Here is a 15,319-nt window from a genome sequence, read left to right on the forward strand (position 1 = left end):
TGAAAAGAGCATGATTTCTTCTTAGAATGATTGTAGCTCTTTTACGTAATCAATGAATCTTTCTGCTTTGTCCTCCGCGTCATTAAACTTCTTGTTGTTGACGCTAACATTCAAGGTTAGTAAAAATTCGCTCTTTTCCGGTAACAAGTCCTTTTTAACAGATTTACCTTGAGAAACTCTCGCATCTGAGCTCGCTAGGAGGTCAAAAATGTCCTCTTGCTCATAGATATCTTGCATGTTATTGGCCTTAGGGATTCGTATCAAATCGTAGGAGAATATAAATCTTGGCTCCCTTGGGTTCAAGGTAACAAGATCCTCGAATATGGGGTCAAAATATTTTGAATTTGTGTCTGTTAGTGGTGTTTCATGGGTAAACTGATAAGCCTCTTTCATGAAAGAGTTTAATGATTCCCGCAATTTTTCAAAGGGAACAGAGGCTGGAGCATGGAACATCAATTGTTCTTCAAATTGCACTGGTGTGATCTCCTTTTTGTTAGTAATTTTTCTTTGAGCCTGCTCACTTTCTTCAGGCTTGAGTTGTATTGGCTCGATGTTCGATAAGTCAAGGTGTTCGTTTTTCTTGATGAATTCCGTTATCTTGGTAACCGAATCTGGTGGTATTTTTCCTAGATATGCTAGCACATCACCTTTTAATAACCTACCATTCGACCCGGATGGCATGATTTCCTTCAACGCCTTTTGTTTGGATATACCGTTTTCAGCCAATAGTAATGAAACAGATGGTAGGAAGGTCTGTTCAGAGTTTGCCTGCTCACCCTTGGTTCTCTTAGCCTCTGTAAGTGCAGGTTCTTTATGCTGTTGCTTTGTTACTTCATCTTTTTCTGGAGATGGTGCTTCATTTCTGGAAGATTTTGGCTTTTCCGTGTTTTGCTCTTGAGGTAGCTTTACAGCGGCTAAATCGTCATCAACATCCGCAATATAGGCAATAGGTTCACCAACATTGACATCTTTAGCGCCTTCATCTTTCAGAATCTTGGCTAATTTACCATCGTCCAGGGCTTCCACATCAATTTGAGATTTATCTGTTTCTACCTCCAATATCACATCGCCCGTGTTGAATGGTTCACCAACTTTATACTTCCAAGACACAATTCCACCTTTCTCCATAGTGGGGGACATTGCAGGCATGGAAAATGTCTTTATTGCAAACAGTTTAGTGGATGCATGGTAGTTGCATTTGGTTAGATATCTTGTACATGCTCTCAAAGTGGTGACTTTAGATACTGCACTTAGCATTTTTCTAATTCTTTTTCTCGAGACGATTTAGCGATAACCTAACCTCTTTCGAAGTTTGCTTAATTCTTTCTAGAAGGTAGTGATTGGATTTCGTTCGATTCTGTTTCTGCTGTCGTCCATCACCCACCCTTGCTCAAAGTGTTTTTTTCGCTGATCAATGTTTCGTTTTACTTTTTGTCATTTCCGAACGGGGAACAAAATAATAACTGGCCGCTACAAGTATACGAAATATACACACGCATTGTCATAGGCATATCTGTCGCAATAGACATATATCTATATATATATACATGTATATGAATATATTTCCCGATAGTGAACCATTAAACATATTCCTTTAGATGAGCGTCTTCTCCAATTCACTTAACGGGACAATCTTTGAATTATAGTGGTCCCAACTTTCACTGTTAACATTGGAAATGTTTTCCATTACATGCCATGGGAAATTCTCATTCAGGAATTTGTCAAATGGGTCCGCGATCTCGTTGGAATCGTACAGCAATGACCACATGGCCTTATAACAACCACCAAGAGCACATGAATTTGGCGTATCTAACCTAAAATTACCCTTCTTAGCGCCGATGACTTGGGCAAATTTCTGCACTATGGCATTGTTCTTGGAGGCTCCGCCCACAAAAAAAGTTCTTTCTGGCCTTTTATTTAGGTAGTCACGTAGGGGAGATTCGTCATAGTCGAACTTGACTATTGTGTCTTCGTTGAGATTCTGTTGCGACCTGGTGTATGAATCCGAAAGCAAAGGAGATATTCTTACCCTGCAACTCAAAGCCTGTGACTCCACAATATTTTTAGCATCGTGCCACTCATCTTCAAACCTGTCTACTACCTTTTCGATATGACCTGTTTTCGCATTGTAGATCACTCTCTTATCTGTGGCTTCGACGCTGGGAACGATTTCTCCTAGGGGAAAGTATACACCTAATTCGTTATCATCTTCTTGCGAGTCTTTTAACACAGCTTGATTGAAAAGCGTCCAGTCATTGCTATTTTCTGCATTATTGGCACCCTCCCTGTTTAATCGGTCTCTTATTTTCTCTCTTGCCAGGGAACCATTACAATAACAGATCATGCCCATATAATGGTTTGGTAGAGTTGGATGAATGAAAAGATGATAGTTTGGAGAGGGATGATACTTGTCGGTGACCAGAAGAACAGTAGTGCTTGTGCCCAGAGAAATCAGCACGTCGTTCTTCCTCAGGGGCAATGAACATATAGTGGCTAAATTGTCACCGGTCATGGGAGAAACCTTACAGTTGGCGTTGAAACCATATCTTTTGATAAAATATTTGCAGATGGTTCCTGCAATCCTACTTTTCGTGGGCGTTCCCATTAGCTTCTGTTTGACCGATTTGCCCTTGGAGTAATTGTCAATCAAATGTAGCAGCTCGTCACTGAATTTTCTCTCGCGAATGTCATACAGATTCATGCCACAGGCGTCAGCCTCCTCCAATCCGACTAGATGACCTACTAAGACAGAAGTTAAAAAATTAGATACTAGTGAGATGATCTTTGTTTTTTCGTACGCTTCCGGCTCTAACTGGGCAATTTTAAGAATTTGAGGCCCAGTGAATCTGAAATGAGCTCTGGATCCCGTCAATTGAGCCATTTTTTCAGGTCCGTCAACACACCGTTCGAACTCCTGACATTGCTTGGCGGTACTGTGGTCTTGCCAATTGGGCGCTGTTTGTCTGGCAAATGCCTCCGGACTAACGTAGTGCAGTAAATCGTTTACCGGTTCCCCGTTCAGTTGGTCCAGCAGGGCCTCAGCTTGAGAGGACCAGTAAACAGATCCATGCTGCTGGCATGACCCAGAGATGGCCTTAACTTTCTCCAGTGGGAAGTCTGCTTTGCGATACTTCGAGAGAACCAGGTCTAGAGCCTCTAACCACATGGCCACGGGACACTCTATGACATCGCCGTGGATATAGACACCCTTTTTCGTGCGGTAGTGGGGAAGGTCTTTTTCGAATTCAACGGTCTCTGAATGGACAATTTTCAGTTCTTGGTTAATTGCGAGGCATTTCAGCTGCTGTGTCGAGAGATCAAACCCGAGGTAGTATGAGTCCTGGGACATTTTTTTGGAGGTCTTGTCTTGCCTGTTTCTGGGTCACGAAAGTAGCAGCTCTGGGATCTTCTGTCTACAGTCCTCTTATTTGTCTCGAAAAAACCCCCCTTATTCGGCCCGTCTGAGACTGGCCGAGAAGGAAAGTGACAGTCGCACACCTCGGCGGCTATTTCCTGCACCACTTAGACAAGGCCTAGACCAGACCAAACTGCGGACGATGAAGCCGTGAGACATAAATCATACGGGGTAGGGAGAAGAGTATTATCGTTAAAATGTCGTTGCAACGTCATTCCGCCCCATTATTTCTATCTTTGAGCGGACCAGCGGAAGGCTCAAAAGCAGCCCCAAAGACAATAATATCCGTTCTATGGCCTTTCACTGTGCTTTTCGAAGGATGTCTGGTAAATGTCCCTTCGCTCCCTTGATACGGCTGAATTGCACCGAATGAAGATAGAGGTGCATACCAGTGCATTCATGGCGTTTTATGTCTTCTGATCATGTTTCCATCTTGTTACCTTTTTATATCCTAGACATTTTGAAAATTTTAGGGGGGTTGGCACTGCAAAACTAAGTTATTTGCCCAAAAGAAGAGAAAATAGAAAGACTGTTTACTTAACGTTTTGTTTTATATATTGAGTAAGTAGTCTGAAGATCTGGTGTTAACGGACAAAAAAGAGATATAAATCAAACAAAAGAAAAACATAAATAATCTCGAACCTTGCTCGCCTTAAAGAGTCATGCAAATTAGCCTAACGATATATATGTTTATACGCATATAATATGTTTGCTCAGGTTAGTTCCATGTTGCAAATGATTATCTTCTGAATCATTATAGCGGTACCGTGAGTTCTCCGGGTAACTGATCCAAGCAGGAAAATTTTAAGGCATTGCTTGTTGGAAGAGAAAAATAGAAAGAAGTTAAAATTTGACGCTGCCATGCGTAACACAGAGAACCCCACCCAGTAACTGGCTCCATCACGATTTAGCAGATTTTTTTTTGCAGAGTTACCATCAATCATAAGATCCATATACCGAAAATTTTTTGCAAGGACTATAGTACTATATAGCACAACACAACAGCCATATGTCAAGACTAGAAATATATTCACCAGAAGGGTTACGTCTAGACGGACGTCGATGGAATGAACTACGTCGATTCGAGAGTTCCATCAACACTCACTCGCACGCTGCAGACGGCTCGTCCTATTTGGAACAAGGTAATAACAAAATTATCACACTTGTAAAAGGTCCAAAGGAGCCAAGGTTGAAATCTCAAATGGATACCTCGAAGGCTTTATTGAATGTGTCCGTAAACATCACGAAATTTTCCAAATTCGAAAGAAGTAAATCCAGCCATAAGAACGAGAGGCGTGTCCTTGAGATACAAACGTCTCTAGTAAGAATGTTCGAGAAAAATGTCATGCTGAACATTTACCCTAGAACAGTTATCGATATTGAGATCCATGTCCTTGAGCAAGATGGTGGTATCATGGGCTCACTAATCAATGGTATCACTCTCGCTTTGATAGACGCAGGTATATCGATGTTCGATTACATAAGTGGTATCTCCGTCGGACTGTATGATACCACCCCGTTATTAGATACTAATTCGTTAGAAGAAAACGCCATGAGTACAGTGACATTAGGTGTTGTGGGGAAATCAGAAAAACTGTCTCTTTTATTGATAGAAGACAAAATCCCGTTGGATAGATTAGAGAACGTCCTAGCCATCGGCATCGCGGGCGCTCACAGGGTAAGAGATTTGATGGACGAAGAACTAAGGAAACATGCTCAGAAGAGAGTCACCAATGCCTCCGCTAGGTAGGAAAAAAAAGAGGTCATCAACTGCCGCCATACATATAAAAGTATATAAGAAAATAAAACTGAAAATTAATGCATTTATGTCCTCGTGCTATAGGTCTAGAAGGAAAGACATGCTTACAATTTTTTCTTACCTATTGACGCAAACAGATCTTTTGGCTTCATAGAATGCTGGAAAACTTTCCTTCTTAAATGTGTAACGTTCTGGTTGACGCTAGCAACCGTATTTATAACAGTATGCTTCTTGCTCAAGTCGTCAGCATTCGCGTATGCTTCTCTAACATGCATGTGTTGCTTATACTCCTCTGCTATGAAATCCTTGTCCTTATTGGAGGATGACTTTAAGGTGTAGTTTATCCATGTTTGTATCCCCGTATCGTATTCATCTAATTCACGCTTGTAATTCCTCAGTTGATCCATCTTACCTGCGTGCGATGTTTTACTGTTCAATAATTTATTCACATCTAACTTGGGCAGATTATTCTGTTGCCCCAATTTCGCCATTTCCTTGGAACTGGGCTCATAAACACTGGTAATTTCACCTTGTGATATTCCTCTGTTATCGCTTTTCACAGATGCATTGCGTACCGCTTGACCATTGGCATTGTTGTTGATATTACCATTATCTGTCGTGTTGTTCCCGCTCTCTGCATTCAATTGTTCATGTGCATTCGTCGGTAGAGGTGGTAAGTTCGATTGATTACCAATCAGACCAGGAACATTATAAATCGTGTTATTATCATATATGGTTTTAGTGTCCCCAATAGTCTCCAAATCATCATCTCCTCCTTTGGAAGGGAATGCATCCCATGTACTTTCCATTTCCGAGTACGTGGACACCACACGTGGTTTCATACTAGCAGGCGTTAAATCTACTAACTTACCATTGGAGTCAATCACGTATCCGGGTGGGGCTTTCTTACTTGCCGTATCCTGTACAAACCCTGATCGCAAGGCTTCACTATCCGGTTTCCAAGAGTCAACATCAGTTGATTCTTCTGCTGGATTTTCTCTCAAGTCTTCGTCTTCATGTACATTATTTTCCTCATCGCTCCCCTCATGGTTTTCTGACTCAACATCACTATTTTCCAACTTTTTATTTTCGTGATTTTTTGCTTGATTGTGTTCCAATGTTACTTTTTCCTTATCACCATGGCTTGAATCCTCGTCATCATTATCAATAATTTTGGAAAAGTAACCTGACTTGGAAGCCTTTAAGCTACCCTCATCCGAATCGGAATTCATACCAACTTCTTCCTCCTCCTCATCACTCGTAAGCAGCATAGAATCTCTTCCCCTATTGGAAAATTTGTAATCATTTGCATCTTCATTGTCATTCTCGGCAGATTTATCATCTTCTTTTTCTTCTTCCTTTGCATCATCATTCACAGAATAGTTTATAGATTCAGTATACGAAAGGGCATCGTCAGCCATTGTATCAGGTTGTTTCGACTGTTGGTTTATACCAGAATCCTCGTCTAAAATCGGTAGCGATCTAGCACCGCCTACATCATTAGTGTTGTCTTCCTCTTTAGCATCCTTTTCAGAATCTGACGAATGCTGATAGTCGTTGAAGAAAGAGTTGCGATATCCATCGTCAGTAAGTTTTGCTTCCCTCGCTGTTTCTTTTGGTTCCTCTATCTGGAGCTGTTTAGTAGATGTATCATAAAATTCGGTAGAGTTTCTACTCCCAACACTCTCTTCCTCTTCGCTATTTCCTTTTTCTTCTGAAATATCTGCATTCTCGATTTTAGGACCATCTTCTTGTTCTGATTGTTCCTCTTGCTCCGAAGACAGCATATTTGCAAGATATCCTGTTTTGGACACTTTAAACTCGTCTTCTTCTTGCTCAAAGACATCCACCTTTTTACTTTCACTGTCATTTTCATCTCCTGTCGGCAGATTCAAAGATATGCTGTTCTCATTAGGATTTGCTTCAACGTCTTCGTAATTTCGGTGGGGACTTTGTGAATTTTCTGCTACAAGAGATGGCGAGATAGGTGCTGGCTTATGTGATGGTTCTTCACTTTCGTCGCAACTATCTGAATCACGCTGAAAATCAGATGTCTGCCTCATTTCTGGAGTCATTTCCCTTGATATCTGCTCAATTAAATTATCTAGGTCTTCATTTACAGCTCTATTGGCATGTGGTGGTTTCTTATTTTCATTTGGGCTTTTCAAAGATGTTGTTGATGAAAGATAATCCGGCTTAGAGGGGTCACTACGCTTTTTCGTCTGTGAGACTACCGACTCGCCTGAACCAATCAAACTACGTACCTCATCCGAAAACCCGCCTGCTTCTCTATCACTATGGACAATGCTGGCCTTGCTCATATCGTTATCATCACCGGCTTTTCCCTCATTAACACTCTCATTATGGCTAACATCCGTATAATTGAGTTTGGGCAGACTGGGTAATTTTGAGACCCTCTGTTTATGATTTCCAGCCTCTTTCGTGCTATCATCGGAGGAGTAATTATATTCGTCACTACTGTCCCATCCAGCACCGTCATAACTGGCTTGTGATGCGCTAACCCACCTATACGACTTCTTTCTACCAACCTGTTCAGTACTCATAATTGAAAATGATCTATTCGTCGCCTACACAATACGATACTTATCAAACTAAGGACTTATCCGCAATTCAACGAATGCGGCTTTGTATTTATCTATGCTAACCCAGATATGGCAGCGACATTTACACAGGACTGGTTCCTTAATTGCCTTTAAGAATTCTCGGCATGAGCCGACCTGACTTGCTACCCGGCAAATAGAAAGAATCGTGTCATTTAACATGTAAGTATTATCGTCGCCACATGAGTCGTTCTAAGAAATTCCTATTTATCTCCAAATTGCAATGCGCCAAGTTATTTATCCCATGATGGTAGGAACATGAATAATTAGTAGTCGTGTGTTATTTATTTATCTAGATGGAATGAGCTATTGTTATATTCCTTCAATTTTCAGAAGTTTTGTTACTAGTGCCAGTATCCGCGGGGTGGCTAGCACGATAGGCAGCGGCAGCAGCTTCCCCTGCTTGCATGGCATTCTTTTGCATTTTTTTGCCTGCAATCTTCATACAAAATGGCATCAAGGATGTATTGAGGACAACCCATGCCACAAGAATACCGTAATTTCTTCCCATTTTCCTCTTTGTCAAGTTCAAAAAAATCACTTTGTAGATATCAACAGCATTGTGAATTGGCATCATGTAACCGTACCTATAAAAATTGTTGTTCAAAGCCATTGGATAAAACGAGGAAGATATATTCAAAATAATCCATGTAATCAGCCAAATACTCAAATATGGAGGACAATAAGCTATGATTAAGCTCAGTACGTTTTCATTGGCGCCACCAACAGCCAACATTACTAACCATGTAGACATCCAGTATACCACAAACCCTCCCTTACCAAAGGCAGGGGTGAAATCAATTCTAAAGATTGCTGACACAGTGCAGAATCCAAGCGAAAGGAAAAAAAAAGTTGCCCAGGAAATTAATAATCTATAGATCAAAATATGCTTTGGCCTCAGTACTTTGGCAATTTCTCCATGCAATTTACCGTATAGCGCCAGTTGTAACACTGTTAATATAATACAATAAATTAAACCAACCTGTAAAGGGGCCATTAGGATACGATCTGTGAAGGGACGATGATCATTGTAAGAAAACAATAATTGGCCTGCACTCGCCCAATTCTCTGGGTTCACACTAGCATCGTTGTCATTGGAAGTAACGTTGCTCATCAATGAGGGAAGATATTCCCTGACATAGTATTTTTGAAACCTGGTCTCCAGTTGCTGCATTAGGGGTAGAATGGTTGATTTCACACTTGATGGATCACGACCACTTTCAAACAAAGACTCAAAAAAATCTGACGAGTTGAACTGAGAGTTCGCATCACGGCTAGTCAGAGAATTGTACAAGGAGTCTGTGGCATTTGGTTTAACATTCAATGCCAACCAATATTTCTCGCCATATATCAAATCCACCACTTTTTCGTCAATCTCGTCGGAATTCCTCGAGCCAAATTTCCCATTAAATGATGACGCATTATATATATGCCATGTTCCAGGTATAGAAGCTAGCAGGGAGGGTATGATGGCAGAGATAGACTGTACAGAACTGTTAGATGGCACGTCCTGCAACACAACAACATTATTGACTTTGTGAAAGTAGCGTTTTGTATCGTAACAGGCCCCCCAATAGATCGATATAATTGAGATACAAATACAGGCAATGAAAAAGTTATTAGTCACAAAAGTTAACAATATTTTCTTCCTCTGTTTTCGCAACCTCGGAGAAAAGAGACCAGTTTGTATCCTTTTCAAAGCACCACCATCGTTAGACCCTCCGTCCCCTTTGAATGACGATGAGGATTTCTCATCAGGAGGGCGAAAGTCCTCCAATGATTCCGCTAATTCAGACGAACGAAAAGAGCCCTCAGCAAAACGCTGCTCAACGATATCCCTGCCACCCATAAACGCAGCGGCAGCTTCGAAAGTAGGATCCTCAATGTATGGTGACTCTTCACCGTCAGCAACTCTTATCGTACTCATTTATTGTACAGCTATTTACGCCTACAACTGAGCCCAGATTTAAAGGATATATAAAGAAATAATGGTAACAAGAAACGAAATATGAGGCTGGATATATATGAATAAAGACTATTCGTATACAGGTGCGTCCCTTAGCAGCACTAAGATATAAATATCGTACTATGAAATCCGTTCTTTGGCTAAATCTCTGTGCCATTATGTAATATGTAATCCATCAATCAAACCAATTCATGGCGCACGCCCTTTTTTATCTTGGTCTCGGATTATACTACGGCCGGCTGTAAGCAGTGGATTACGAAAATGCAAAAAAAACCCCACGTATATACGCGGAAATAGGAGAGGTGAAGGGGTAACATACTTTTTTCTCAACATTTCTTTTTCTTCTGGATTTTTTCACCTCTTCGAGATTTACCTGCATAACGGTGAAAAGGATGACAAAAAGGTGATGTGGATGGGAGAATAAATATATAGAATCATGACAGAACGGAAGAGGTAGGCTGATCGTTTGACACGCCATCTGGTAAAGAACTTCGATACGGATTTGCGTGATGCCTAATGCTAGAGCCGCACAAAGTGCCTCTACTTTTCCACCGAAGATAGTAAATGTGGTTCACCAAGCGCTGAAAGCCCGACTCTTAGGCGCTAGCATAATCCATTCAGGGTTCGATAGTTTGGATTCTGTACTGAACCTGCAATTCAGACTCCATTACCATGTTATTGGCTCGAGAAAGCTTGCAAAGGCCGTTTGCGATGTGTTGTTGAAGGACAGCAAACGATTAGAGGAAAACCTAAGTATGATGGAGGAATTGAATGACTATCCTGAGATTGCAAGACTGGTTGAGAGGATTTTGTTCAATTGCTTCGGTATGCTTCTCTTCTACAGGGGCCAATTCCAGGAATCGCAGCGCTATTTGCTGCATTCTTTGAAAATCCACAATGACACCACGTCACAAGATGCAACGCCAATGAAACAGTACGACCAATATTTGATCCTGGAAAACCTATACTATCGTGGTCTAGTTTCTCAAGACACGAACATCATGCAAAATATCTTCTACAAGGAACTGCTAACCCACGTAAACACAATTCCTCAGGAATCAAATGGTCTTCTTTTCGAATACATCAATATGATTGTCGCAAAGCTCAGGTTCAGTCAAATTCAGGACTTGGCGGATAATTTCAAAACTACCGCCGATAGCCCCTTCATTCTTTTCCTCTACGTTATGAAGGAATTCCAAACGCCTTCTCAAAAACATTTTGATAATGACGATCTTTACTTGAAGTTGGGTCAGAATATCTTATCAAGAACGAAATTCCCCGCCGCAGGCGAGGCAAATAACGAAAACTTGGAGCATTTCAACGTTTTTTTACAGTATTATTTCAAATTCACGTACATAAAAAATACAAAAGTGAACCCCGGCTGGTATAGTTTCATAGTCTCTTCTATGGAGAAAACTTTCCAAAGTATAGAGATTTCGAAAACAGCAATGATCCTTTTCCAAAATCTAAGCAGAAACAACAGCAATGATGAAATACACAAAAATTCTTTCAAAAGAGAATCTATACTAAATTTTGCTAACTTTGTGAAATACAACGACAAGTACTACCAGTTGAACGACAAATCCCATCGCGACATCATTTCTCTCATAGACGCCTATGCCTTCATTTTGCAAGATTCCTCCAAAGTGGATTCCATCGAAAATCTTTTCGATTACGATAACACTGTTTCTACATTTGCGGCTTCCTTGAATTCCTTTTATAAAGAGTATAATTTGCCATTGATGAGTCAGACGGAATCCTTAGATTGGTTAGAAAATAGCACCAGATGCGTATATCCAGAAAATATTTCGGAAATTCTGGTCAATGCATGGTCGACTTTGTACGAGATTAGAAAGTTCCAACTGGATTTTCTTATATCTAACGATTTGACTTCATATTTATGTAATGCAATGATGTTGTCAACAAAGGAGAAAGAAATTGCTACTGACAAAGAGAATGCACAGGGAGAGGAAGAGGAGACGCTGCGCGAGTTACAGTTCAAGTTTTCTTACACTCTTGCACAACAAAGGCATATCGAAGCTGCAATCAAAACCCTAGAATCACTAATCTTAAGCAGAAATCCAAACTACTACAAAGCCTGGCACTTATTGGCTCTTTGTAGATCTGTTCAAGAGGACAAGGAAATATCGTACAAAATTGTTTGCTCCGTTCTAGAAGCCATGAGCGAGAGTTTTCAAAATAATACTTTACTCATAAACGATAGATGGCAATTCATTCATCTGAAATTAACTCAGGTGGCTATTATTGAGGAAATTTTCGGCACTTTGGAAGCATTGGAGACGCTTCCGGAAGTCTTTGAGCTATACACAACATTGTTCCCAGATTCACAACCTGAGTTAAACAGCATGGGTCCTAAGTATTCTCAAACTAAAGAATATCTCCTACAAATGATTTGGATCTTTGCCGCAAATATGTACATGAGAACAAAAGACAATGATTCGGACGCAAAAGCTGCCATCAAAGAAGCCATACATGTTGAAAGTAAATTCAAGAATCTAAATTGTAATATTGCCAATGGTTATTTATCAATAATAAAAAATGAACCAAATGTTGCCCTAAAGGAATTTGAGACTGTGCTATACTACGATGAAAATAATTTGGATGCCTTGATTGGATTTGCTGCATTGATATTTCCCGAAGAACTCGATAAAGAGGAAAGAAATCTCGAAAGTTATTACACACTGAGCCTCGATAAAAAACCAACCAAGAGCGCCCGGCTTACATTTGTGAATGAGACAGATAGGTCGGCTGCGTATGCAAGATTGAAATTTCTGTTAGAATGTGCGATACTGGAATCAGTCGAAGCTTATCATTGTCCAGATGTATGGTGGTATTTGTCCTTAATTTACGAAAAGTATCAAGATGATGAATATAAAAGTTCCCTATTAAAGTGCGTCAAATATCAAGAATTGAACCCTATACGGTCCCTAAGATATTGTAACTACTAATAATCCCCCTCATAAAGTATAAATATATATATATATATACATAAAGTGGACAGATAATCATAAAAGCATAGAAATTAATGATTCATCTTTCTTTTCCACCCTATTATTGCCCCACGAACCGTTTCATTTTTATGTTACCCGTAGCACCGAACGTAATAACTCCAGTAATTTTAGGAAAGACACTGGCAGTAGACACATTTTGCGATATAGGGATTTCCCAAATAGCCGATCTAGTGGCTCAATTTGGTAAACAATAGTTCTATCACGCTGGTTTCTTACCGTCAATCAATGAGCGAAGCCAAGGTAACGGGGTTTTTGTCAATTAATGCTGACGATGAAAGTTTATGTAAACGTCACGTAAGTCAATCAGATGCGGGCAATGGCTGCATTCAAGATGTACAATTAAATTTCCTCGACGATCCAGGGAAAAATCATACGGCAAAAAGAGCCCAACAGAATACCACGTTGACGGTTTTGAGGGATGTGATAGGACCAATTCTATTAACCATACTTTCATTTTATCTGAGATTGAAACGTATAGATCAGAACAATAATGTCGTCTGGGATGAGGCTCATTTTGGAAAATTTGGGTCATACTATATCAAACACGAATATTACCATGATGTACATCCGCCGTTGGGTAAAATGCTTATTGCATTAAGTGAATGGATAGCAGGATTCGATGGGCAATTTGACTTCTCCTCAAATGGTGCATATCCTGAAGACGTAAACTTCAAAATAATGAGACAATTTAATGCAATGTTTGGCGCTCTGTGTACGCCAGTGGCTTTCTTTACGGCAAAATGGATGGAATTCAATTATCTTACAGTTTATTTGATTGCAACGATGGTAACTTTGGAACATTCATACATAGTTCTGTCAAAATTTATACTGCTGGATTCTATGCTACTTTTTTTCACGCTGACAACGTTTGCTTGCATGGTGAAGCTATATGCTTTGAGGAAGCAGCAAATGACAAGAAAATGGTCAGTATGGATGTTATTGACGGGGTTATCAATAGGTTGTGTTTGTTCTGTGAAATGGGTTGGTCTTTTCATCACGGTTATAGTTGGTCTCTACACATGTCTAGAACTTTTTAAGCTATATTGCGATAATGGATTGCACAGATTAAAATACTATAAGCATTGGCTTATCAGAATCATTAACCTGATAGTTATTCCATTTCTAATCTATCTCTATTGCTTTAAAATTCATTTCGTCTTACTGTACAAGTCAGGTACTGGCGATTCTACTACCAACACGTTATTTCAGGTTAACTTGGAGGGGACTCAAATCGAAGCTAGTCCCCGTGACGTGGTATATGGATCAGAATTGACAATACGATCCCATGGTTTAAGCCCGAATCTGCTGCATTCCCATGTCCAATTATATCCAGACGGCTCTGGGCAACGCCAAGTCACAGGATATGGATTTGCCGATTCTAATAACATTTGGAAGTTTGAATTTTCAAGATCCTCTGGATTGCAACTGCACCAGAACGGAAACTTGAGTGATAGGATAATTCCCATAACGGATGGTGTGGAAGTTCGTCTCCGCCATAAGAATACAGAATCGAGTCTCCATTCTCACGATGTACCTTCTCACGTCTCGAGAGGAAACTTTGAAGTTTCAGGCTACGGATCGCAAAGTGTTGGAGACGAAAAGGATGATTGGATAGTAGAGATCGTAAAGCAAGTGAATTCACCGAATCCTGTTTACGCAAATGAAGATCCAGATATCTTACACCCAGTTTCTACTTTCTTCAGGCTGAGGCACAAGGTTTTAGGTTGTTACTTAGCTTCCACAGGGCTAACGTATCCAGCTTGGGGATTCAAGCAGGCTGAAATTGTCTGTAAAGACTCATGGAGCCATAGGGATAAATCGACCTGGTGGAATGTGGAGGATCACTGGAACAGTAATCTAGAAACCGCAGATGATTATATTCCACCAAAATCTAATTTTTGGACTGATTTCATTCTAACTAACTTTGCTATGGCCTCTTCTAATAGTGCATTAGTCCCTGATGAAGATAAATACGATAGCTTATCATCAAATGCATGGGAATGGCCAACGTTGCATAAAGGACTAAGGATGTGTTCATGGGCAGGATATACCACTAGATATTATCTAATGGGATCTCCATTCAATACATGGGCTTCCACTGCGTCTTTGATCATATTCCCATTTATCATTCTTTCTCTGTTGTATCGTTGGAGAAGACAAAAGCTTCACCTTTCAGAAGATCAAATCTGGCGAGTGGCCATTCAGGGTGTATTCCCTTTTATCTCCTGGATGTCACATTACTTGCCATTTGTAATGATGGGAAGAGTAACGTATGTGCATCATTACGTTCCAGCTTTATATTTTGCGATACTTGTGTTTGGTTTTGTAGTCGATTTCGCTTTGGGTAGGGTCCATTGGATTATAAAATATCCTGCCTATTTGTCACTGTTTGGCAGTTGCATATACGTATACAATCTGTTTGCTCCAATATGTCAGGGGATGAATGGTGACAAAGCGGAATATTTACCTTTGGAATGGTTATCCACTTGGGATATGGCAGCCTAGTAAGGAAAATCAATAGTTTGT

General features: G+C 40.3%; 7 protein-coding genes across 7 annotated transcripts; 3 read left to right on the plus strand and 4 right to left on the minus strand.

Annotated features, from left to right (window-relative positions):
• Positions 1-21: 21 nt before the first annotated feature.
• Positions 22-1,257, minus strand: PDX1 (Pdx1p; the record flags this gene model as incomplete). The annotated part of the gene is made up of 1 exon (XM_056228216.1): positions 22-1,257. The coding sequence occupies one exon, from the start codon at positions 1,255-1,257 to the stop codon at positions 22-24; it is 1,236 nt and encodes a 411-aa protein (XP_056087959.1).
• A 337-nt stretch (positions 1,258-1,594) lies between these two features.
• On the minus strand, positions 1,595-3,349 carry XKS1 (xylulokinase; the record flags this gene model as incomplete). Its single annotated transcript, XM_056228217.1, has 1 exon — positions 1,595-3,349. One exon carries the CDS (start codon positions 3,347-3,349, stop codon positions 1,595-1,597), a length of 1,755 nt encoding a protein of 584 aa, XP_056087960.1.
• Positions 3,350-4,424: 1,075 nt separating this feature from the next.
• SKI6 (exosome non-catalytic core subunit SKI6) lies at positions 4,425-5,165 on the plus strand (the record flags this gene model as incomplete). The annotated part of the gene is made up of 1 exon (XM_056228218.1): positions 4,425-5,165. The coding sequence occupies one exon, from the start codon at positions 4,425-4,427 to the stop codon at positions 5,163-5,165; it is 741 nt and encodes a 246-aa protein (XP_056087961.1).
• A 113-nt stretch (positions 5,166-5,278) lies between these two features.
• Positions 5,279-7,738, minus strand: FYV8 (Fyv8p; the record flags this gene model as incomplete). Its single annotated transcript, XM_056228219.1, has 1 exon — positions 5,279-7,738. One exon carries the CDS (start codon positions 7,736-7,738, stop codon positions 5,279-5,281), a length of 2,460 nt encoding a protein of 819 aa, XP_056087962.1.
• A 379-nt stretch (positions 7,739-8,117) lies between these two features.
• SNG1 (Sng1p) lies at positions 8,118-9,722 on the minus strand (the record flags this gene model as incomplete). The annotated part of the gene is made up of 1 exon (XM_056228220.1): positions 8,118-9,722. One exon carries the CDS (start codon positions 9,720-9,722, stop codon positions 8,118-8,120), a length of 1,605 nt encoding a protein of 534 aa, XP_056087963.1.
• A 548-nt stretch (positions 9,723-10,270) lies between these two features.
• YPP1 (Ypp1p) lies at positions 10,271-12,730 on the plus strand (the record flags this gene model as incomplete). The annotated part of the gene is made up of 1 exon (XM_056228221.1): positions 10,271-12,730. One exon carries the CDS (start codon positions 10,271-10,273, stop codon positions 12,728-12,730), a length of 2,460 nt encoding a protein of 819 aa, XP_056087964.1.
• Positions 12,731-13,018: 288 nt separating this feature from the next.
• Positions 13,019-15,298, plus strand: PMT6 (dolichyl-phosphate-mannose-protein mannosyltransferase PMT6; the record flags this gene model as incomplete). The annotated part of the gene is made up of 1 exon (XM_056228222.1): positions 13,019-15,298. The coding sequence occupies one exon, from the start codon at positions 13,019-13,021 to the stop codon at positions 15,296-15,298; it is 2,280 nt and encodes a 759-aa protein (XP_056087965.1).
• Between the last annotated feature and the right edge of the window lie 21 nt (positions 15,299-15,319).

This window comes from Saccharomyces kudriavzevii (assembly GCF_947243775.1).
Source record: "Saccharomyces kudriavzevii IFO 1802 strain IFO1802 genome assembly, chromosome: 7".
Taxonomy (NCBI): domain Eukaryota; kingdom Fungi; phylum Ascomycota; class Saccharomycetes; order Saccharomycetales; family Saccharomycetaceae; genus Saccharomyces; species Saccharomyces kudriavzevii.